The 18,635-nt window shown below is 46.2% G+C and overlaps 1 protein-coding gene across 2 annotated transcripts; it reads left to right on the top strand.

Annotated features, from left to right (window-relative positions):
• Positions 1 to 263: 263 nt before the first annotated feature.
• On the top strand, positions 264 to 18,173 carry STX5 (syntaxin 5). Of its 2 annotated transcripts, XM_036257932.1 has the most exons (11): positions 264 to 392; positions 1,038 to 1,281; positions 2,471 to 2,541; positions 2,713 to 2,768; positions 2,888 to 2,958; positions 8,167 to 8,283; positions 8,368 to 8,424; positions 8,603 to 8,684; positions 9,145 to 9,251; positions 9,420 to 9,541; positions 17,161 to 17,908. In XM_036257932.1, exons 2-11 carry the CDS (start codon positions 1,057 to 1,059, stop codon positions 17,318 to 17,320), a joined length of 1,068 nt encoding a protein of 355 aa, XP_036113825.1. In that variant the 5' UTR covers positions 264 to 392; positions 1,038 to 1,056; the 3' UTR covers positions 17,321 to 17,908. The 2 variants fall into 2 exon arrangements, with proteins under 2 accessions (XP_036113825.1, XP_036113826.1); XM_036257933.1 differs by lacking the exons at positions 264 to 392; positions 1,038 to 1,281 and adding an exon at positions 2,208 to 2,261 and having other exon boundaries at positions 17,161 to 18,173.
• Positions 18,174 to 18,635: the final 462 nt, after the last annotated feature.

The following is an 18,635-nucleotide window of genomic DNA, read 5'->3' as shown; positions in this document are numbered from 1 at the left end:
ACGTGTACTTGCCAAAGCATTCATGCCTCTGCTGCCCCTTTGCCCGCACTGGGCACGGGCACCAGGAGGACTGCGGTCTCTTTAAGGCTCCTCCCCAGAGGCTGGCCCAGCCCTGTGGGCCCCGGCTCCAGTTTCTAGGGGGCGGGGTCGAGGCAGCAGCCTAGCCAATGAGAGAGCAGAGTCGTTCTTGCATTTAGGTGGGGGCGTGCCCCTAGAGTTGCCAGGCTCGAAAAGGCGTGGCACCGCCCTCTAGTCGCCGGGGGTGGAGTTACGTGTGGGTGACGTGGCGGCTTCTAGTCTTTGGTCGGGTTTCTGAGGCTTCCGCGCCGGGGGAGTAGGCGGTGACGACCTAGGAGACTGTGGCGGCGGCGGCGGCAGGTGGCGGAGAGGAGGTAAGACTTGCTCTGAGAGTGGTCTGGCTGCCGTGTCAGCTCGGGGCAGCGGCTTTCCGGGAGCGACGACGGGCTGGGGGAAGGGAACTAGGGGCGAGCGGACAAGTCCTGCCGACCCGGCTTGGGGTGAGCGAATACCTCGGTGTCCAATCAGGAAAGCCTCCATTGAGAAAGACGTCGGCATTAGCTAATCAGTAGTTACAGTCTACAAGGCGGGTCTTGAGCGGGGGTGGGATTTCCTGTTTCAAATAAACACCCAGAGATTTTTTTGCCCCTCCTCCGCCCACCGAAGTGTGTCCCCCTCGGAAGGTCCGTTACCATTTCTTCCTGAGGAATCGAAGGAACCCGTGGATTCAAGAGGGCCCAGTTAGGGCCTGGGGCAGTTGCACAGGCCAGCCTGGAGCCTTGGGGCCACGGGAAGTGCCTTTGGCCCTGTCTCTGCTTCAGGGCCCCCGACCCACGCTCTGGCTGCCAAGTTGGAAGAAGAGTGAGGAAGGGAACGGCTTAGGCTGGAGAGGAAGTGGGCCCTGCCCGTTGCCGGCCAGCCCCAAGATCTTCGGTTGGCTTTGGGGCCCAAGAATTTGCTGGTTGGGGGGAATTTGTGGGGAAGAGGCCTGGGGAATGACACTCTCCCCTCCACAACAGTCCGAGGTTATGCGTCTCAATGATCCCGCGGAAACGCTACGGGTCTAAGAACACGGATCAGGGTGTCTACCTGGGTCTCTCAAAGACACAGGTCCTGTCCCCTGCAACTGCTGGCAGTAGCAGCAGCGACATCGCCCCTCTGCCCCCCCCAGTGGCCCTGGTCCCTCCCCCTCCCGACACCATGTCCTGCCGGGATCGGACCCAGGAGTTCCTGTCTGCCTGCAAATCCCTGCAGAGCCGTCAGGTAAGGACCAGGAGTGGGAAAGGCAGGGGTGAGCTTCATGATCTGGGAGAGGCTGTGTTCCAGCACTGTTGATTGAAGTAATTCTTGCGGGAACCCAATGGAGAACTGATCAGGCTTGGAGGGGGCGGTAGGATCCATTAAGAGGTGGGCTATCTACCTAGAGGCAAACATACAGACTTTGTGTGTGAGGAACCTGGAGGGTAGGGTTGCTATTCCTGAAGGGGCATCTCAGGATGAGAGGTGGCTGCCATATATTTGGCTTGGATGAGGAACAGATTGTAGAAAGAGCCTTTATCCCAGAGACAAGCACTTTGAATTCTACTTCTGGTATAGTTCTACCACAAGTTTGCTCTGTGACCACAGGAAAGTTAGTTGGGCCTGAGTTTTTATATCTATAGAATTAAGGAAGTTTTCTAGATAATTTTTTTTTCCTTTATTGATTTTAGAGAGAGAGGAAGAAAGGGATAGAAACATTGATGAGAGAGAACATCGATTGGCCGCCTCCTGCACGCCCCCCATTGGGGATCGGGCCCACAACTTGGGCATGTGCCCTGACCAGGAATCAAACCGGCGACCTCTTGGTGCATGTCGATGCTCAACCACTGAGCCACACTGGCTGGGCTAGATAATTAATTTTTTTTATCAAAATCAATTTGGCATGCTTTTTAAAAAAATTGCATTCCTTTGTCTTGATCCAAACTTTCTGAATCTTAAGTGGGACCTTGAGTGACTGAAATTTCAAATATTTTTAGTGCTCAGCACTTGTTAATAACTGCTCTTGTATATGATCTCCAAGAGCTTTCCAGTTATTCTCTTTGATTCCCTGATTGAAAGAATAGAACGGTAATGTGAGCTATTTATTTAATGTTTACAGTGTACCAGCTATTTGGCTGAAACAATAGGAGGTGTGTGGATTGTCTTCATGTTATAGAAGAGAGGAAATGGAGATTCAGAATGATTTAAGTAACTTCCTCCAGTTAGTAAGTGATGAAGTCAAGATTTGAATCTAGGTCTTGTCTTCAAATTTGGGCTCTAAATTACTGTTACTACTATGCTTCTGCTAAAATTAGACCACTTGATAGAGAACACCATCAGTACTAGAAAGAGAGTATAGTGGACACCTGAGAACAGTGAAAACTGGTAATGGGGAGGGGGAACTAATGTTTCACTTCTTGACATTACTTTTCAGAATGGAATACAGACACACAAACCGGCTCTGCGTGCTGTTCGGCAGCGCAGTGAATTCACCCTCATGGCCAAGTGAGTTGAGAGAAGTTATTTGGGGGTGGGCTGATACAGTGTCTGAGGAAAAGTAGGCTTGCCTTTGATGGCCTTGGCTGTGAGGGGGCTGGGATTGTTGTGCTGGAGCTAATGTGGGAATAGGTCATCTTCTGCTTTTTCCCAAGTGTTCCCACTAATGCTTGTTTGTAGGCGCATTGGGAAAGACCTCAGCAACACATTTGCCAAGCTGGAGAAGCTGACAATCTGTGAGTGTTCTTGGGGTGTTTTAGAAATGGGGCAGTGAGCCAAAGAGGGTGGAGGAACCTGTACTCCCTGAGCCTTGTCTTTGATGTCATCTGTCATGGCTTCTTATTTATCTCTGCAGTGGCAAAGCGCAAGTCCCTCTTTGATGATAAAGCAGTGGAAATAGAGGAGCTAACTTATATCATCAAACAGGTGAGCTACTCCGCTATCAAGAGAGCCCCGATCTCTAGTCAGATCACTTCCATCATTTTCCATTGCCATGGAAGCCCAGAGCAAGTTTCTGGAGTCAGCACTAAACACTGTGCTCATCCATTGAGTCAGTAGACATTTATTGATCATCTATTGTATACAAAGCACTGTGCTGGGCACTCGTCTCACAAACAGGAGGCAAGATTCTGCCTTCAAGGGTTTATTGTCTAAAAGAGGTATCCAGCCCCATAACATGAATGGGAGGTAAATCTACAGAAAAGATCTTACTAAAGGATGAATGGGATAGTCTGGAATGCTGGGAAAGATTTGTTTTAGAGGAGGTCAAATCTGAGCTGGTTTCAAGGCTTGTATAGAGTCAGTGAACAACATTCCAGACAGAAAACTGTGTGCAAAGGTATGGCTCAAAAAAGGGAAAGTTTTTAAGTCTTTGCTCAGATGTCATTGCTCAGGGAGGCCTACCCTGATTGTACTGTTTAATAATCCAGCAACCAAAACTCTGATTTCCCTTACCTTGCTCTGTTTTTTTAGTTTGTTTGTTTTTTATGGGTTGACTGATTTTAGAGGGGGGGGGGGAGAGAGCGAGAAACATCAGTTTGTTCCACTTACTGTTTTTTGTTTGTTTTTATCCTCACCTGAGGACATTTTACCATTTTTTATTCAGATAGAGTGAGAGGGAGAGAGAGAGAGAGAGAAACATCGGCATGAAAGGGACACATTGAGTGGTTGCCACCCACACGACCCAACCAGGGCCAGGGACGAACTGCAACCGAGGTACGTGCCCTTAGCGGGAACCGAACCTGGGTCTCTCTGGACCGCAGGCCATTGCTCTAACTGCTGAGGCAAACCGGCCAGGGCTTTTTAATGTTTTTTAAAATATGTTTTTATTGATTTTTTTGAGAGAGAGGAAGGGAGAGAGAGATAGAAATATCATTGTGACAGAGAAACATAGATGGGGCTGCCTCTTGCACATTGAGCTCGCAACCTGGGCATGTGCCCTGACTGGGAATTGAACCGGGGCTCTCAGTCCATGGGACTATGCTCAGTCTACTGAGCCACACTGGTAGGCTGTTCTACTTATTTAGGCATTCATTGGTTGATTCTTGTATATGCCCAGACCGGGGATCAAACCCATACCTTGGCCCTGGCCGGTTTGGCTCAGCAGTTAGAGTGACGGCCTACAGACTAGAGAGTCCCAGGTTCAGTTCCCGCTAGGAGCACATACCAAAAAAAACCCAAAACCCATACCTTGGCTTATCAGGACGATGTTCTAACCAACTGAGCTACTTGACCAGGGCAGTTTTCTTTTTTATAGTACTTGATACATTGTAATGTTCTCTATAATTAATTATATTTATTATTTGTCTCTGTTCCCTGCCACCTACCTCATTCCCCCTCAAAGAGAGAGGAAAAAAATGTAAATGCCACAAGCGCAGAGATTTTTTTTCTGTTTCCTTGTTCACAGATGTATCCCAAATGCCTGTAACAGTGTCTAGTGTTTGGTAGGTACTCTATATTTGTTGACTGAATGAGTAATGGGCAGGAGATGAGCCTTTAAAGGTAGATTGGGCTCTGGCTGGTTTGGCTTAGCAGTTAGAGCGTCGGCCTGTGGACCAAATATTTGTGGGTTGGTTCCCCCTGTTCGGGTTGTGCAGGAGGCAGCCAATTGATGTGTCCCTCTCACATCGATGTTTCTCTTTCTCTCTCACCCTTCTACTCTCTCTGAAGATATTTGAGAAAATATCTTTGGGTGAGGAGTAAAAATATAATAATAAAGGTAGATTGGTGGTGGTTGTGATCATTGTGGCCCTTGCTAGGGAGTATGGAATCACTCTGAATGCCATGGGCTGTAAAGATGATTAAAACCTGGATCCCAATTCTGTCTGAAAGACACTGGTACAGCACAGTCCTCCACAGTTGTGATTCCTTGCTTTCCCAGTACAATGTAATAAGAGTAAAATGTGAAGTTGGAAGGAGGGCAAACAACCCTGGAGCATGGATGGGCAGAGAGGCTAGGAAGGACCCTGCTGCAGTTGTCCAGTACGAAGATGATTATGGCAGAGGCCAGAGGACAGAAACATTCAAGAGATGCTGTGCTGAGTAGAAAAGAAGGTTCCACTAACTATTGGGATGTTGCATAGGCATTCAGGAACTACAACTGGATTCAGACAGACTTGAGTTCAAATCCCAGGTCCACCCTTTATGGTGTGACCTAAGCTACCTAACTGCTCTGAGCTTCAGTTCCCTTATAAATAAAAAGGGACTGATAACAGTACCTATCTCATAGGGTCATTGTGAGAATTCCTTTGTTTATTTTCCAATCATTTCCATTATTGAGTGTGTTTGGCTGCCTGGGTTTGGGTATTGCGCAATGAACAAGACAGATGTATGGTCCCTGCATCGAGGAATTTCCTTTCTGAATGGATGAACTAGACACTATACAAGAAAACAGAAAAGACAATTTCAGATAATGGTAAATTCTTTAATAAGAAATAAGGCAAGTGGGTTACTCATGGTAGGGACCTACTTTAGATGGGGTGATATAGAATGGCTAAAGAAGTGACATTGAGCCCTGATTGGTTAGGAAAAGGCCATCATCCAAAGATCTGGTGGGAGCACTTTCTAGAAAGTGGGAATAGCACAGTCTTTTTTTTTAAATTTTTTTTTTATCCTCGTCTGAGGACATTTTTGCATTTACCTTCAGATAGAGCGGGAGGGAGAGAGGGAAGAAAAGAGAGAGAAACATCAATGTGAGAGAGAGCGACATCGATTGGATGTCACCCACACGACTCCAACCAGGGCCGGGGACTGCAAACCAGGTATGTGCGCTTAGTGGGAACTGAACCCGGTTCTCTCTGGTCCACAGGCCGATGCTCTAACTGCTGAGTCAAACCAGCCAGGGCATGGAATAGCAAAGTCTTAAAGTGTGGATGACTTTGATGCATTTGATCAACATGAAAGAGACCAGTGTGATTGTAGCATAGCAAGTGAAAAGGAGACTGGTAGGGGATGAGGTCAGAGACGTGTGGGGCAGACCATATGGAGCTTGTGTGAGTCAGGTAAGGAATTTGGGTTGGATTTTAAATTTAGTGGGAAGTTCTGGGAAGATTGTAAGTAGAGGGGTGGTGTGACCCATTTTTGGTTTAAAAGATTACTTCAGTTGCTATGTACAAGATGGATCGTGGTGGGTGGGGGGCATGTTCTAAGAGGAAGTTCATTTAGGAGGCTCTTGGAGCTTTTTCAGAGAGAGCAGACGGTTTAGACTAGGATGGATTCAGTAGAGATAAGTGGATGGAGTCAGCTGGGTTCTTTGGGTTCCTGCTGGGTTCCATTTGGATTAAGGGAAAAGAGGAATTGGGAGTGGCTCTTAAGTCTTTAGTCTAAGCAACTGGTGAATGGTGGTGCCATTTACTAAAATGGAAAGTAAGGAAGAAGGGGAAATAGAAAGGGTAATAAGAGCTGTTTTCTAGCCCAGCCAGTGTGGCTCAGTGGATTGAACATTGTCCCGTGGACTGAGAGGTCCTAGTTCGATTCCTGGTCAGAGTACATGCCCGGGCTGCGGGCTCAATCCCCAGTAGGGAGGATGCAGGAGGCAGTCATTGATGTTTCTCTCTCACATTGATGTTTCTGTCTCTCTCTTTCTCCCTCTCACTCTATCTGAACAAAAATGAAAAAAATATCCTTGAGTGAGGATTAAAAAAAAAAGAGAAGAAGAAACATCTGTAACAAAAATAAATAATTAAAGATAAAAAAAAGAAGAGAGACAGAGAGAGAGTGAATTGTCCGGCTGGTGTGGCTCAGTGGTTGAGCGTCGACTCATGCACCGGGAGGTCGCCGGTTCAGTTCCTGGTCAGGGCACATGCCCAGGTTGTGGGCCAGATCCCTAGTAGGGGACGTGCAGGAGGCGGTTGATCGATGTTCTCTCTCATCGATGTTTCTATCTCTCTCTCCCTCTTCCTCTTTCTCTAAAAATCAATAAAGAAAAAATATTCTTTTAAAAAATGGTTGGGGCTGGAATACAAATGGGGGGATACTAACTAGGAAGACTAGGAGTGATAGAAGTTGTCTAATCTAGTTTTTCATCCAGCCTATTTCTTGAACTCACTATGTTAGGTAGGCCTCTTTCCTCTCCCTTTTTTCCTTTTCCTCTGATTCCTCCATGGCTGGCTGCCCTGGGCCACGCTTTTTCTCTTTTATTCTCTGGCAGCCTCCTTCATCTCCTTTGTCCGGTGTGGCTCTTGGCAGGCAGGACTGGGGAGTGGATGATACATTGGTCTGGTGTAGAAAGCCTGGCTTGCTGCTCATTGTGTGTGACCTTGAACAAGTCACAACTTTCATTCTTGCAGTGATCACCTTTTTAAATTATTGATTTGAAAGAGAGGAAGGGAAAGAGAGAGAAACATCTTTTTGTTGTTCCACTTATTTATGCATTCATTGGTTGATCCTTTTTTAAAAATATTCTTACTGATTTTTAGATAGAGAGGAAGGGAGAGGGGGAGAGAGATAGAAACATCAATGAGAGAGAAACATCGATCGTCTGCCTCCTGCACACCCCATACTAGGGGTCAAGCCTAGAACCTGGGCATATGCCCTGACCAGGAATCGAACCAGTGACCAGGGACCACACTCAATTCACTGAGCCACACTGGCTGGGCATCATTGGTCGATTCTTGTATGTATCCTGATCAGGGATTGAACCCACAACCTTGGTGTATTGAGATTTTGCTGTAACCAACTAAGCTACCCGGCCAGGGCACAGTGATTATTTTTTAAAGGAATTCTGTACATAGAAATTGTTTCATTGATGCTTCTGGAAAACCATGTTGCCTTTGACTCTTTTTTTCTCCTGAGTACTGCACCAGTGCTTTGTTGCTCTGGGTTCAAGATTTTGGCCTTCCAAATGGTTCTGTGACCATGAACTTGTCCTCATGGTGTGGAGTTGGGCAGTAGGTTGGAGTGGTAAACAAGTCATTCATTTACAAATGGATGAGGCCATATCTCTTCTTTGTTTCTCCTCTGCAGGGATTGAACCTGAGCAAACTGCAGGGCTTGGAAATCCCAGTAGGCCCTTTTGGTCTGACTAGTAACTGCTAGTAACTCCCACTGTGTCCTCCCTTCCATAGATATCCATGTGGGAGACGCTGGCTGAGGACTGCTTGTCTGATACTGATTTTCTGTTGGCTCTTTCACCAGGACATCAATAGCCTCAACAAACAAATTGCCCAGCTTCAAGATTTCGTGAGGGCCAAGGGCGGCCAGAGTGGCCGGCATCTGCAAACCCATTCCAACACCATTGTCGTCTCCCTGCAGGTGGAACCTGGGTGTGGGAGAGGGGGAAACAAAAGGGAAGAAGGTATTGTCTCCCTTTGCTGACCCTTTCTCTTTTTCTTCTAGTCAAAGCTGGCCTCTATGTCCAATGACTTCAAATCAGTTTTAGAAGTAAGGACAGAGGTGAGTAGAGTCTGTGTAGGAGGGATAAGAATCTGGGGGTAAGGGTCCAAGATGGCAATGGGAAAGAGAAAGGTGGAAGGGCAAGCGCAGCAGGGTCATGGGCCGACAGGAGGGATCTCTTTTAACATGCCTGCTTTCCAGAGGCCTCAGGACCTTTGCATGTCTTCCCCACCTCCAGAACCTGAAGCAGCAGAGGAGCCGGCGGGAGCAGTTCTCCCGAGCACCCGTGTCCGCCTTGCCCCTTGCCCCCAACCATCTGGGTAAGTCACAGGCAATATGGATAGTCCTGAGGGGTCAGGCTTGGTTACTCTGGTTATGATGATATTTTCTAGAAGCAGAGGTTCGCTAGGAGGATGGAAGGACAAGGAAGTTGCTAGGCTTTATCCCTCAAAGGTCTACCTGATTTCTGACATTCATGATCTACACTTAGTCTCCCATGTTCTCACCGTCGGGGATGAATTCAATCAGAAGAATAACAGTCAGTAATGTTTTTTGTGCACTCAACTTTATTCACACTTTCTCATTTAATTTTCACAACCACCCTTTGAGAAGACAGCTATTATTATTCCCCATTTTACAAGTGAGGAAACTGAGGTTCAGGGCAGTTAAATGACTTTTCCAAGGTTACAAGGCTAGTAAGTGGGATTCAAATCCAGAGCATGTGTGCTTTGACACTGCTTTTGGCCAATAAAAAGTGCCATGTCTTTTTTCTTCCTCCAGGGGGAGGTGCTGTGGTTTTGGGGGCAGAATCCCGTGCCTCTGGGGATGTGGCCATCGACATGGTGGACTCTCGGACCAGCCAGCAGCTACAGCTCATTGACGAGCAGGTACCCAGGCTCCGAGCTACGGAGGAGTTGCCCCTCTGTTCTCTGTGGGCCTCAAGCAAGTGTTTGGAATGTGCCACGGATGAAGTGGCATGCTGGGAGGGTCCTAAAGAGACAGGCTCTACGCTAAAGAATCCCCCAGTGCTCATGTGTGCACTCTCTCCTCTGAAGGATTCCTACATCCAGAGCCGGGCAGACACCATGCAGAACATTGAGTCCACAATTGTTGAGCTGGGCTCCATCTTCCAGCAATTGGCACACATGGTTAAAGAACAGGAAGAAACCATTCAAAGGTGAGACTGTTTTTCTTCCTCGCCCCAAACAGGGGAGCTTTCTCTTCCCTGTGGGTTGGCATCCTAAAGGTCCCCAGGAAGAGCCCTTTGGAGGAATAGAGTGAATCCTGCCCACCCAGAGGGCCTAGTTCACCTACCTCCATCTATTCATCAAGTGATGATTGAGCACATGTTCTATGTCGGGCACTGTTCTAGGTGCTGGGCACACAGCAGTGAACAGCAAAGTCTCTATTTTATGGAGCTTAACCTTGTAGTGTATATGTGGAATTCATACGTACATACATTGTTAAAAAAAGAACTGACAAGAGCCCTGGCTAGTTTAGCTCAGCGGTTAGAGCGTCAGCCCAAAGAGTCACGGGTTTGATTCTAGTCAAGGGCACGTACCTCGGTTGCAGTTCATCCCCAGCCCCTGTCGGGGTCATGCAGGAGGCAACCAGTCGATGTGTCTCTCTCATGTCGATGTTTCTCTCTCCCTCTCCCCACCTCACTTTATCTGAAGACAGAAATGGAGAAAAGTATCCCAGGGTGAGGATTTAAAAATAAATTTCACCTTTCTTCGGCAAAAAAAAAGAACTGACAAGAAATGTTCAGGCAGTGAAAGGACTGACTATAAAGAGAGTTAAAGTAGGATGATGTGTCAAGAAAGTGACTGACAAGGTATATCAGATTGGGTGGCAGGGAGGACTGTTCTGAAGAAGACATGATGTTGACTGAGGCAGAGACCTGAATGACAAGAGGGATCTAACCATGCAAAGAACAGAGAAAGAATATTCTAGGCAGTGTGGACAGCTAGTACAAAGGGCCTATGATGGAACATTCAAGAATCAAGACTAGTATCTCTAGAAAGTAATGAGCAAAGCCCTGGCCATTTTTGACTCAGGGGTTAGAGCATCAGCCCATGGACTGAAGGGTCATGGGTTCGATTTCAGTCAAGGGCACATATCTGGGTTGCAGGTTCAATCCCTGGCCTTGGTTTGGGTCGTGCAGGAGGCAACCAATCGATGTGTCTCTCACATTGATGTTTCTCTCTCTTTCTGTCTCCCTCCCTTCCACTCTATCAGAAAATCAATGGAAAAATATCATCGGGTAAGGATTAAAAAAAATAATAATTTTAAAAGAAAGTAACAAGCAGGGACAGTGCTTAGAGGTACAGGATGAGGCAGAAGGAGGTAGTCAGAACCCACCAGTGGGAGGGCCTCTCTGCTCATCTGGCGCCACCTGCTGCTATAAGAGATATTTTATCTGCTCCTCTTCTTGATGGCACTGGGCACTCATTCAGTCTATTATAGCAGCGATTTTCAGCTGGTGTCCCCTAAGAATTTTTGAATCATGCAATACCTGACTATTTAGTGAGGGGCACTGACATATTTTCCCTTAGATTGTCAAATAAAAAATGACAACACCCATGTGAATGAGCCAAAATTATACTTATTTTTTTCTCAGATCAGCAAAAAAGTATAATACTTTTTGGGGTGCCACAGAATTTTAGTAATTAGTTTATGTGTGCCATGAGATGAAAAAGGTTGAAAACCACTGGGTTATAGAAATCCAGATATAGCCTTGGACAAAAGAAATAAAGATTCCTGCTTTTGTAGAACTTACAGCCTAGTAGGGGAGATTGATTATTAAAAATACACATACTAGCCCTGGCCGCTTTGGCTCAGCAGTTAGAGCATTGGCTCACAGACCAGAGAGTCCTGGGTTTGGTTCCCGCTAAGGGCACGTCCTTGGTTGGTTTGTCCCTGGCCTGATGGGAGTCGTGTGGGTGGCAACCACTCAGTGTGTCTCTCTTTCACATCGATGTTTTTCTCTCTCTCTCTCTTCCTCCCCCTCTATCTGAAGATTAAATGCAAAAATGTCCTCAGTGAGGATAAAAAATATATATATACACTTAATAGTCTGGCCAGTGTGGCTCAGCAGTTGAGCATCGACCCATGCACCAAGAGGTCGCCAGTTCGATTCCCAGTCAGGGCACATGCCCAGCTTGTGGGACTGATCTCCAGTGGGGGGCATGCAGGAGGCAGCCAATCGATGTTCTCTCTCATCAATGTTTCTATCTCTGTCTCTCTCTCTAAAAATCAGTGAAGAATAAAAAATGTGCATCATTAACTTTTCAGTCTACATATAAAATATAAGAACTTTGCAACCCTCTCCTCCATCCATTATGCTCATGTTGTCATATTTATTGCATCTATATACTTTATAAATCCCACAATGTATTATAATTTTTATTTTAAAGTTTAAAGAAATTAAGAGGAAAAATAGTCTTTTATATTTACTCATATTTTTACCATTTCTAGTGCTCTTCATTCATTCCTGAATACTTAGTTTCCATCTGGTATGACTCCCTTTAGCCTGAAGAGCTTTAGCAGTACAGATTTGCTAACAACAAGTTCTTTTACATTTTTTTTTTTTTTTTTTTTTGGTACGTGCCCCTAGCAGGAATTGAACCTGGGACTCTCTGGTCCACAGGCCGATGCTCCAACTGCTGAGCCAAATCAGCCAGGGCAAGTTCTTTTACTTTTGTCTGAAAATATTTCTATTTCATTCTTCTTTTTAAATTGATTTAAGAGAAGGGAGGGAGGGAGAGAGAGAGAGAGAGAAACATTGATGTGAGAAACATCAATCGGCTGCCTCTGGCACCTGCCCTGACTGGGGACCAAATCCAAAACCCAGGTATATGCCCTGACCAGGAATGAGATTGGCACATGCCCTAACCAGGAATCAATCAGTGAATGGTGCACAGGGTGACGCTCAACCAACTGAACCACACCAGCCAGGGCCTTCATTCCTTTTTTTAAAATAATTTTTAACTAAAAATTTTATTTTTCAATTGCAGTTTGTGTTCAAATGTTATTTTGTATTAGTTGCAGGTTTATAGCATATTCTTGAAGGATATTTCTATGGGTATAGAAGTTTGGATTTATAGTTTTTTGTTGTTGTTGTTTTGTTTTATCGTCACCCGAGGACATTTTTCCATTTTTTTGTTCAGATAGAGCGGGAGGGAGGGAGAGGAAGAGAGAGAGAGAGAGAAACATCGACGTGAAAGGGACGCATCAAGTGGCTGCCACCCGCACGACCAACCAGGGCCGGGGACAAACTGCAACCGAGGTATATGCCCTTAGCGGAAACCGAACCTGGGTCTCTCTGGACCGCAGGCCGACGCCCTAACCGCTGAGCCAAACCGGCCAGGGCTATAGTTTTTTTTTTAAGTACTTTAAATATATAACTACTGTATTTTGATCTGTTGTTCTTAATGAGAAGTCAGTGGTAATTTTTTTTGATTTGTTAATCCTCATCCGAGGGTATTTTTTCCATTGATTTTCAGAGAGTAGAAGCAGGGCCAAGGAGAGAGAGAGGTGACAGAGAGAGACAGAGAGACATCAATGTGAGAGAGACTCATTGATTGGTTCCCTCCAGTACACACCCTGATTGGGCCAGGGATCAAACCTGCAACCTAGGTATGCGCCTTTGACCGGGAATCGAGCCCATGTCCCTTAGGTTCGAGGGCCAGTACTCTAATCACTTAGCCACACTGGGCCACAGCAGTGGTAATTTTATTTTTTACTTATATTTTTTTTCTTTATTGATTTTAGAGAAAGGAAGAGAGAGGGAGAGAGAGAGAAATATTGGTGAGAGAGAACATCTGTTGGTTGCCTCCTGCACGCTCCCCACTGGGGATTTGGCCCACAACCTGGGCATGTGACGTGACTGGGAATTGAACTGGTGAGCTCTTAGTGCATGGGTTGATGCTCAACCACTGAGCCGTACCAGCTGGGAAAATTCTTGTATGTATCCTGACCAGGGATCAAAACCTTCATGTATTGTGATGATGCTCTGGTCAACTGAACTACCAGGCCAAGGCAAGGAGTTTTCTCTCTTTAAAATTACTGTGGAATAATAATAATTTCTTTTTTATATTCACATATTATAATCTCTTACAGTCATACTTTTTTTTAAAAAATGTATGTCTTTATTGATTTCAGAGAGAGGGAGAGAGAGAGAGAGAAACATTTACGATGAGGGAAACATCAGTTGGCTGCCTCCTGCACACCCCCTACTGGGGGTGAAGCCCACAACCTGGGCATGTGCCCTGACTGGGAATCGAACTGAGGTCCTCCTGGTGCATAGGTCTATGCTCAACTCCTGAGCCACACAGGCCAGACAATTACCATCATATTCTTTATTACTAAATTTGGTCATACCAGCTGCATCAAAGCAGTTTCTATATCCTCTTGAACATAACAGTTACTCTCAGTCATTGTCAAGTTTTGGGGAAACTGACACTCAAAAACTAATATCCCAGATCTCCTAACACAATCTTTCCAGTGCTTGGGCTCACTGTCTTTTTTGATTCAACCCCCTTTTTTTTGTTATTCCCAGCTTATACTCACCTTCTAGTTCTCTGGTTTTTCATGCCTCTCAACAGTTTTCATCTTTTGTCCTTTCTGTTCAGTGAGACTCTAGCTTCATATTGCTTAGTTCCTACCCTCTATAGTTTTTTGTTGTTGTTGTTATTCATCACCTGAGGATATTTTTCCATTGATCTTTTTTTTTTTTTTTTTAATCACTTGAGGACATTTTTGCATTTATTTTTAGATAGAGCTGGAGGGACAGAAGGAGGGAGAGAGAGAGAGACACATGTCGACTGGTTGCCACCCGCATGACCCCAACCAGGGCTGGGTACGAACCTCAACCGAGGTATGTGCGTACTCTTGTCCGGAATCAAACCCGAGACTCATTGGTCTGCCGGCCGACGCTCTAACTGCTGAGGCCAACTGGCCTCTAGTTTTTCTTTCTCTCTGTAAGACATTCTTTTGTCCTCTTCCCCATGTAAACTTTTTCCTTTTACATTATCTTCAGCCCTCTCCTTTCCAAGCCACTATTTTCTGCCCTATTCATTTTTGTTTTCTTTTTTTGGGGGTTCGTGCCCCTAGTGGGAACCTAACCCCGGGACACTCTGGTCCACAGGTGACACTCCAACCACTGAGCCAAACCGGTCAGGGCTGCATTTTTGTTTTCTTTTTATTTTTATCCTCACTCGAGGACTTTTTTTTTTTTTCTTTTCTTTTCATTTATCTTCATATAGAGCGGGAGGGAGAGAGAGAGAAACATCGGTGTGGCAGAGACACATCGAGTGGTCGCCACCCACACATACCCCAGCCGGGGCTGGGGACAAACTGCAACCGAGGTACGTGCCCTTAGCGGGAACCGAACCCAGGACTCTCTGGTCCACGGGCTGACGCTCTAACCACTGAGCAAAACCAGCCAGGGCCATTTTTGTTTTCTAACTCCCATTGATTCGTAGTTTTTTCACCACCAGTGTTCCCTTCTGTTAGTTTCATTCATGGACTCCCATTTTAAATCTTTTATATACCAGACTGCATTCATTATTTTTCCAATTTTGTTAAGCAAAGCCAATGTGAGCTTTATTGGATATGAAATGACAAATGCACTCACACTGAGAAATGTAATTATGGCCCAAAGCTAGGAAACCTGATACTTTAGTTAGCCTCTCTGACATGAATAGGCAATCAAGTACAATCCGGGCTCCTGTACTTGGACAGAGATTAGCTCATAGTCCTCATGACCCAGAACCTTGGGCTTGCAGCCACTGGCCTAGCCTTTCCTCTCACTTTCCAGCTGGATTGCCTGGCTCCACCAATATTTTTTTTTATGTGTTTTTATTGGGTTTTAGAGAGAAAGGAAGGGAGAGAGAGATAGAAACATCTATCAGCTGCCTCCTGCACGCCCCCCACGGGGATCAGGCCCACAACCTGGGCATGTGCCCTGACCAGGAATGAAACCACTGAGCCACACCAGCCGGGCTCCACCAACTTTTTTATCCTCACAGTTTGGAAAAGTCTCTGCTCCCAGGGACTCAGGTTTGTATTTGTTTTTTAGGATTGCATGTGCAGGTTGCGAAATGGTTTCTTTTTCTTAGCCATCTCTCAAGAAATTGCCCTTCCTCTGAGGTCTTCTCTTTACCCTGGAGAGATGTGTTCTTCAGTAGGGCTTTTCTTATCCCCTGACTTCCTGTTCAGAACCAGGATTTCCTGTCCTGACTGGAATGGCCTGTGAACTCCCCCCACCCCCTCCGAATTACAAATGCAATACTTATTTACTTTTGATAGATTTTTAGAGAGAGAGGAAGGGAGAGGGGGAGAGAAACATCGATGTGAGAGAGAAACATTGATATAACAGCAAAACATCAATTAGCTGCCTCCTGCACACCCCCTACCAGGGATTGAACCCACAATCCTGGCATGTGCCGTGATGGAATTGTACCAGCAACCTTTTGGTGCCTGAGATAATGCTCAACCAACTAAGCCACACTGACCAGGGTAATACATATTTATTTATTTAATCCTCACCGAAGGATATTTTACTGTTTATCTTCAGAGAGAGAGGGAGAAAAAGGGAGAGAGAGAGAGAGAAACATCCATGTGAGAAGGATACATCAACTGGTTGCCTCCCACACGACCCCAACAAGGGCCAGGGACAAACCGCAACCGAGGTATGTGCCCTTGGCCGAAATCAAACCTGAGACTCATTGGTCCAAGGGCCGCGTTCTACCACTGAGCCAAACCAGCCAGGGCAGCAATACATATTTATTAGACAAAAATCAGTAAATACTGAGATACTTGACTTTGGATGGTGAACACACAATACAATATACAGATCATGTATATTGTATACTTGAAACTTATATAATTTTATTAACCAATGTCACCCCAATAAATTCAATAAAAAAATTTTTTTTTAATCCTCACCAGAGGACATTTTTCCATTTTTTGTTCAGATAGAGTGGGAGGGAGAGAGAGGAAGAGAGAGAGAGAAACATCGACATGAAAGGGACACATCAAGTGGCTGCCACCTGCATGACCCAATCAGGGATGGGTACAAACTGCATCCAAGGTACATGCCCTTAGCGGGAACCGAACCCAGGTCTCTCCAGACTGCAGGGCCGAGGCTCTAACTGCTAAGCCAAACTAGCTAGGGCTCAAAAAATTTTTTTAAAAAAGTACTGATGAGTAAAAAATTGTAATAGCTAATATTTGGAGTCTCTTAGTATGGGTTGAGCACTTTATGTTTGTTAACTCAGATAAGACTGACAACCAGAGAGGTAGGTTTTGTGTTATTCTCATTTTTCTTTTTCAGTTGAGGAAAATGAGAGTTGAGGTTAATGACTGGCTTTGGGTCACCAGCTAATAAGTTGCAGAGCTGATTTTCAAACAAGAGCCAAGGCTTATTTATGTACCCTTCCAGACCTTTTTCTATACACAAAAATGGGATCATATTGTATATAAACACCTTTTGTTTGTTTGAAACCACAAGAGAAAGTTTACTTAAAAAGTTACAGAGGTAGTAGAAGTGAGCCAGCTGGGCTGTATAGGCTCAGGAAACAAGTAATAGAGGCAAAAGAAGAGCCCTTGGAGCTTAGGAGAGAGAAAAGCAAAGGTAATGTGTCTGCAGGGAAGAAGAGGGGGATAGGAAAGATGCGCCTAGATGTTTTTTACTCACATATACTGTGACCATCTTTCCATGTCACTAAATATGCCTCAGTAGCATTCTTTTTAATCCACTGTCCTGTTTCCTCTCCTCTCTGCCCATCCCAGGATTGATGAGAACGTGATGGGAGCCCAGCTGGATGTTGAGGCCGCTCATTCGGAGATCCTCAAGTACTTTCAGTCGGTTACCTCCAACCGGTGGCTCATGGTCAAAATCTTCCTCATCCTCATTGTCTTCTTCATCATCTTTGTGGTCTTCCTTGCCTGAACCCTCTCCACTCTGAGGCACTCCGTGGGGGTTTGGAACCTACCTGGGAGGGCAGGTGGCTAGTGCTGCCACTGAGCCTGTGCAGGGTGCTTGGGAGAAAGGCCCTGTTTTCCTGGAACTGCTAAGAATGGCCACTGCCCCTGATCCCCTACCCCTTGCCTCTGGTGGGCTACCCTGTCCTCCCTCCACCACCCTCAGGCCCATGAAACATACACGGTTCTGGATTTGGGCTCTGCTGTGAAGTGGCTGGAAGGGAGCAGAGGCCAACTGGTGGGTCAATGGGGGAGGTTGTCTCCACTTGGAGATTTTTATAAACCCTCCCTAGCCTCTCCCAAAGGAAACTTTGGCAGCAAGGGGAGATGTTGCCCTTCCTCACATCCTGAGAGTGAGGAGAGGAAGTGAACCCCAGGGACCAACTTTCCCATCTGGGTTATAATTTGACCTCTTTCTTCCTCTCTTCACTATGTGAGGTAGGGGGCCCTGAGCAGCTCAGCTGCCTGCACAACCCCAACTTTGGCTGCTGGCGACTCAGTCAGCCATATGCGCTGCAGCTGTTTTCTCCCAATTACAGCAAGACTGTCAGCCTCACTAGCCATGTCGTCATTTCTGGGTGGGAGCGTCGAAGGGCCTAGGCAACAAGTAGAGTGAGCCCACTGCCCAGTTCCAGAAACGAAAGGGTTGGGCCCATGGCTGTGAGGGACCAGGCTTTGGGCTCCGTACACAGCGGCTTCCAGGCAGGAGAATCAAGTGCAGCAGCAACACTTCATTACTTTGGCAACTTCCCTTCAAAGGGGGAAGCAGGATCTCAGAGTGCATCCCTGACTGGTGGCAACTTCCAGGACCATCTATTTTACCTGCATCCTCTAACTGGTTGGTCCCAGTTTTTCCTTGAGTTGGATGAGGCAGGAGCTCTGTCTGCTGCCAGGAGTGAAAGGTGAAGCGAAGAACCTGTTCCTGGCTTCCAGCTGAAGCTCTTGGAACCCTCCAAGCCCCTCACCAACTCCAAACCAGTCACAGGAGAAGGAGAGACCTGCCTGGAATACCCACCATCCAGGGAGGTTAATATATTGTCATTCCTGTCCGGGACCTACAACCACATCACTGGAATCCTCCCATCTCACACATCACAAGGAAAGCTCAAGCTATAGAGAGAACAATCACCATACACTGGCTTGGCCCTAGTACTTTGCAGGTGTGTGGGAGAGCGCACGTCTTTTCTAGCCCTGGCTTTCCTCCCCTTGGCCTCTCTGTTCAGCAGGTGATCTTGCTAGTCTTCACCACACAGTTGACACACCATGTGGGCCTAGCACAGCCC

The sequence above is a fragment of the Molossus molossus genome, unplaced genomic scaffold (assembly GCF_014108415.1).
Source record: "Molossus molossus isolate mMolMol1 unplaced genomic scaffold, mMolMol1.p scaffold_m16_p_13, whole genome shotgun sequence".
Classification (NCBI taxonomy): Eukaryota; Metazoa; Chordata; class Mammalia; order Chiroptera; family Molossidae; genus Molossus; species Molossus molossus.
Note: the sequence above shows the minus strand (reverse complement) of the source record. Positions and strands in the feature narration are given on the sequence as shown.

Excerpts from the sequence above, each read along its gene's own strand:
- STX5 (XM_036257932.1), top strand. The coding sequence starts at position 1,057 with ATGATCCCGCGGAAACGCTACGGGTCTAAGAACACGGATCAGGGTGTC. Across the intron at positions 1,282-2,470 it reads AATCCCTGCAGAGCCGTCAG|AATGGAATACAGACACACAA; the intron begins GTAAGGACCAGG and ends ATTACTTTTCAG. Across the intron at positions 9,252-9,419 it reads TACAGCTCATTGACGAGCAG|GATTCCTACATCCAGAGCCG; the intron begins GTACCCAGGCTC and ends TCTCCTCTGAAG.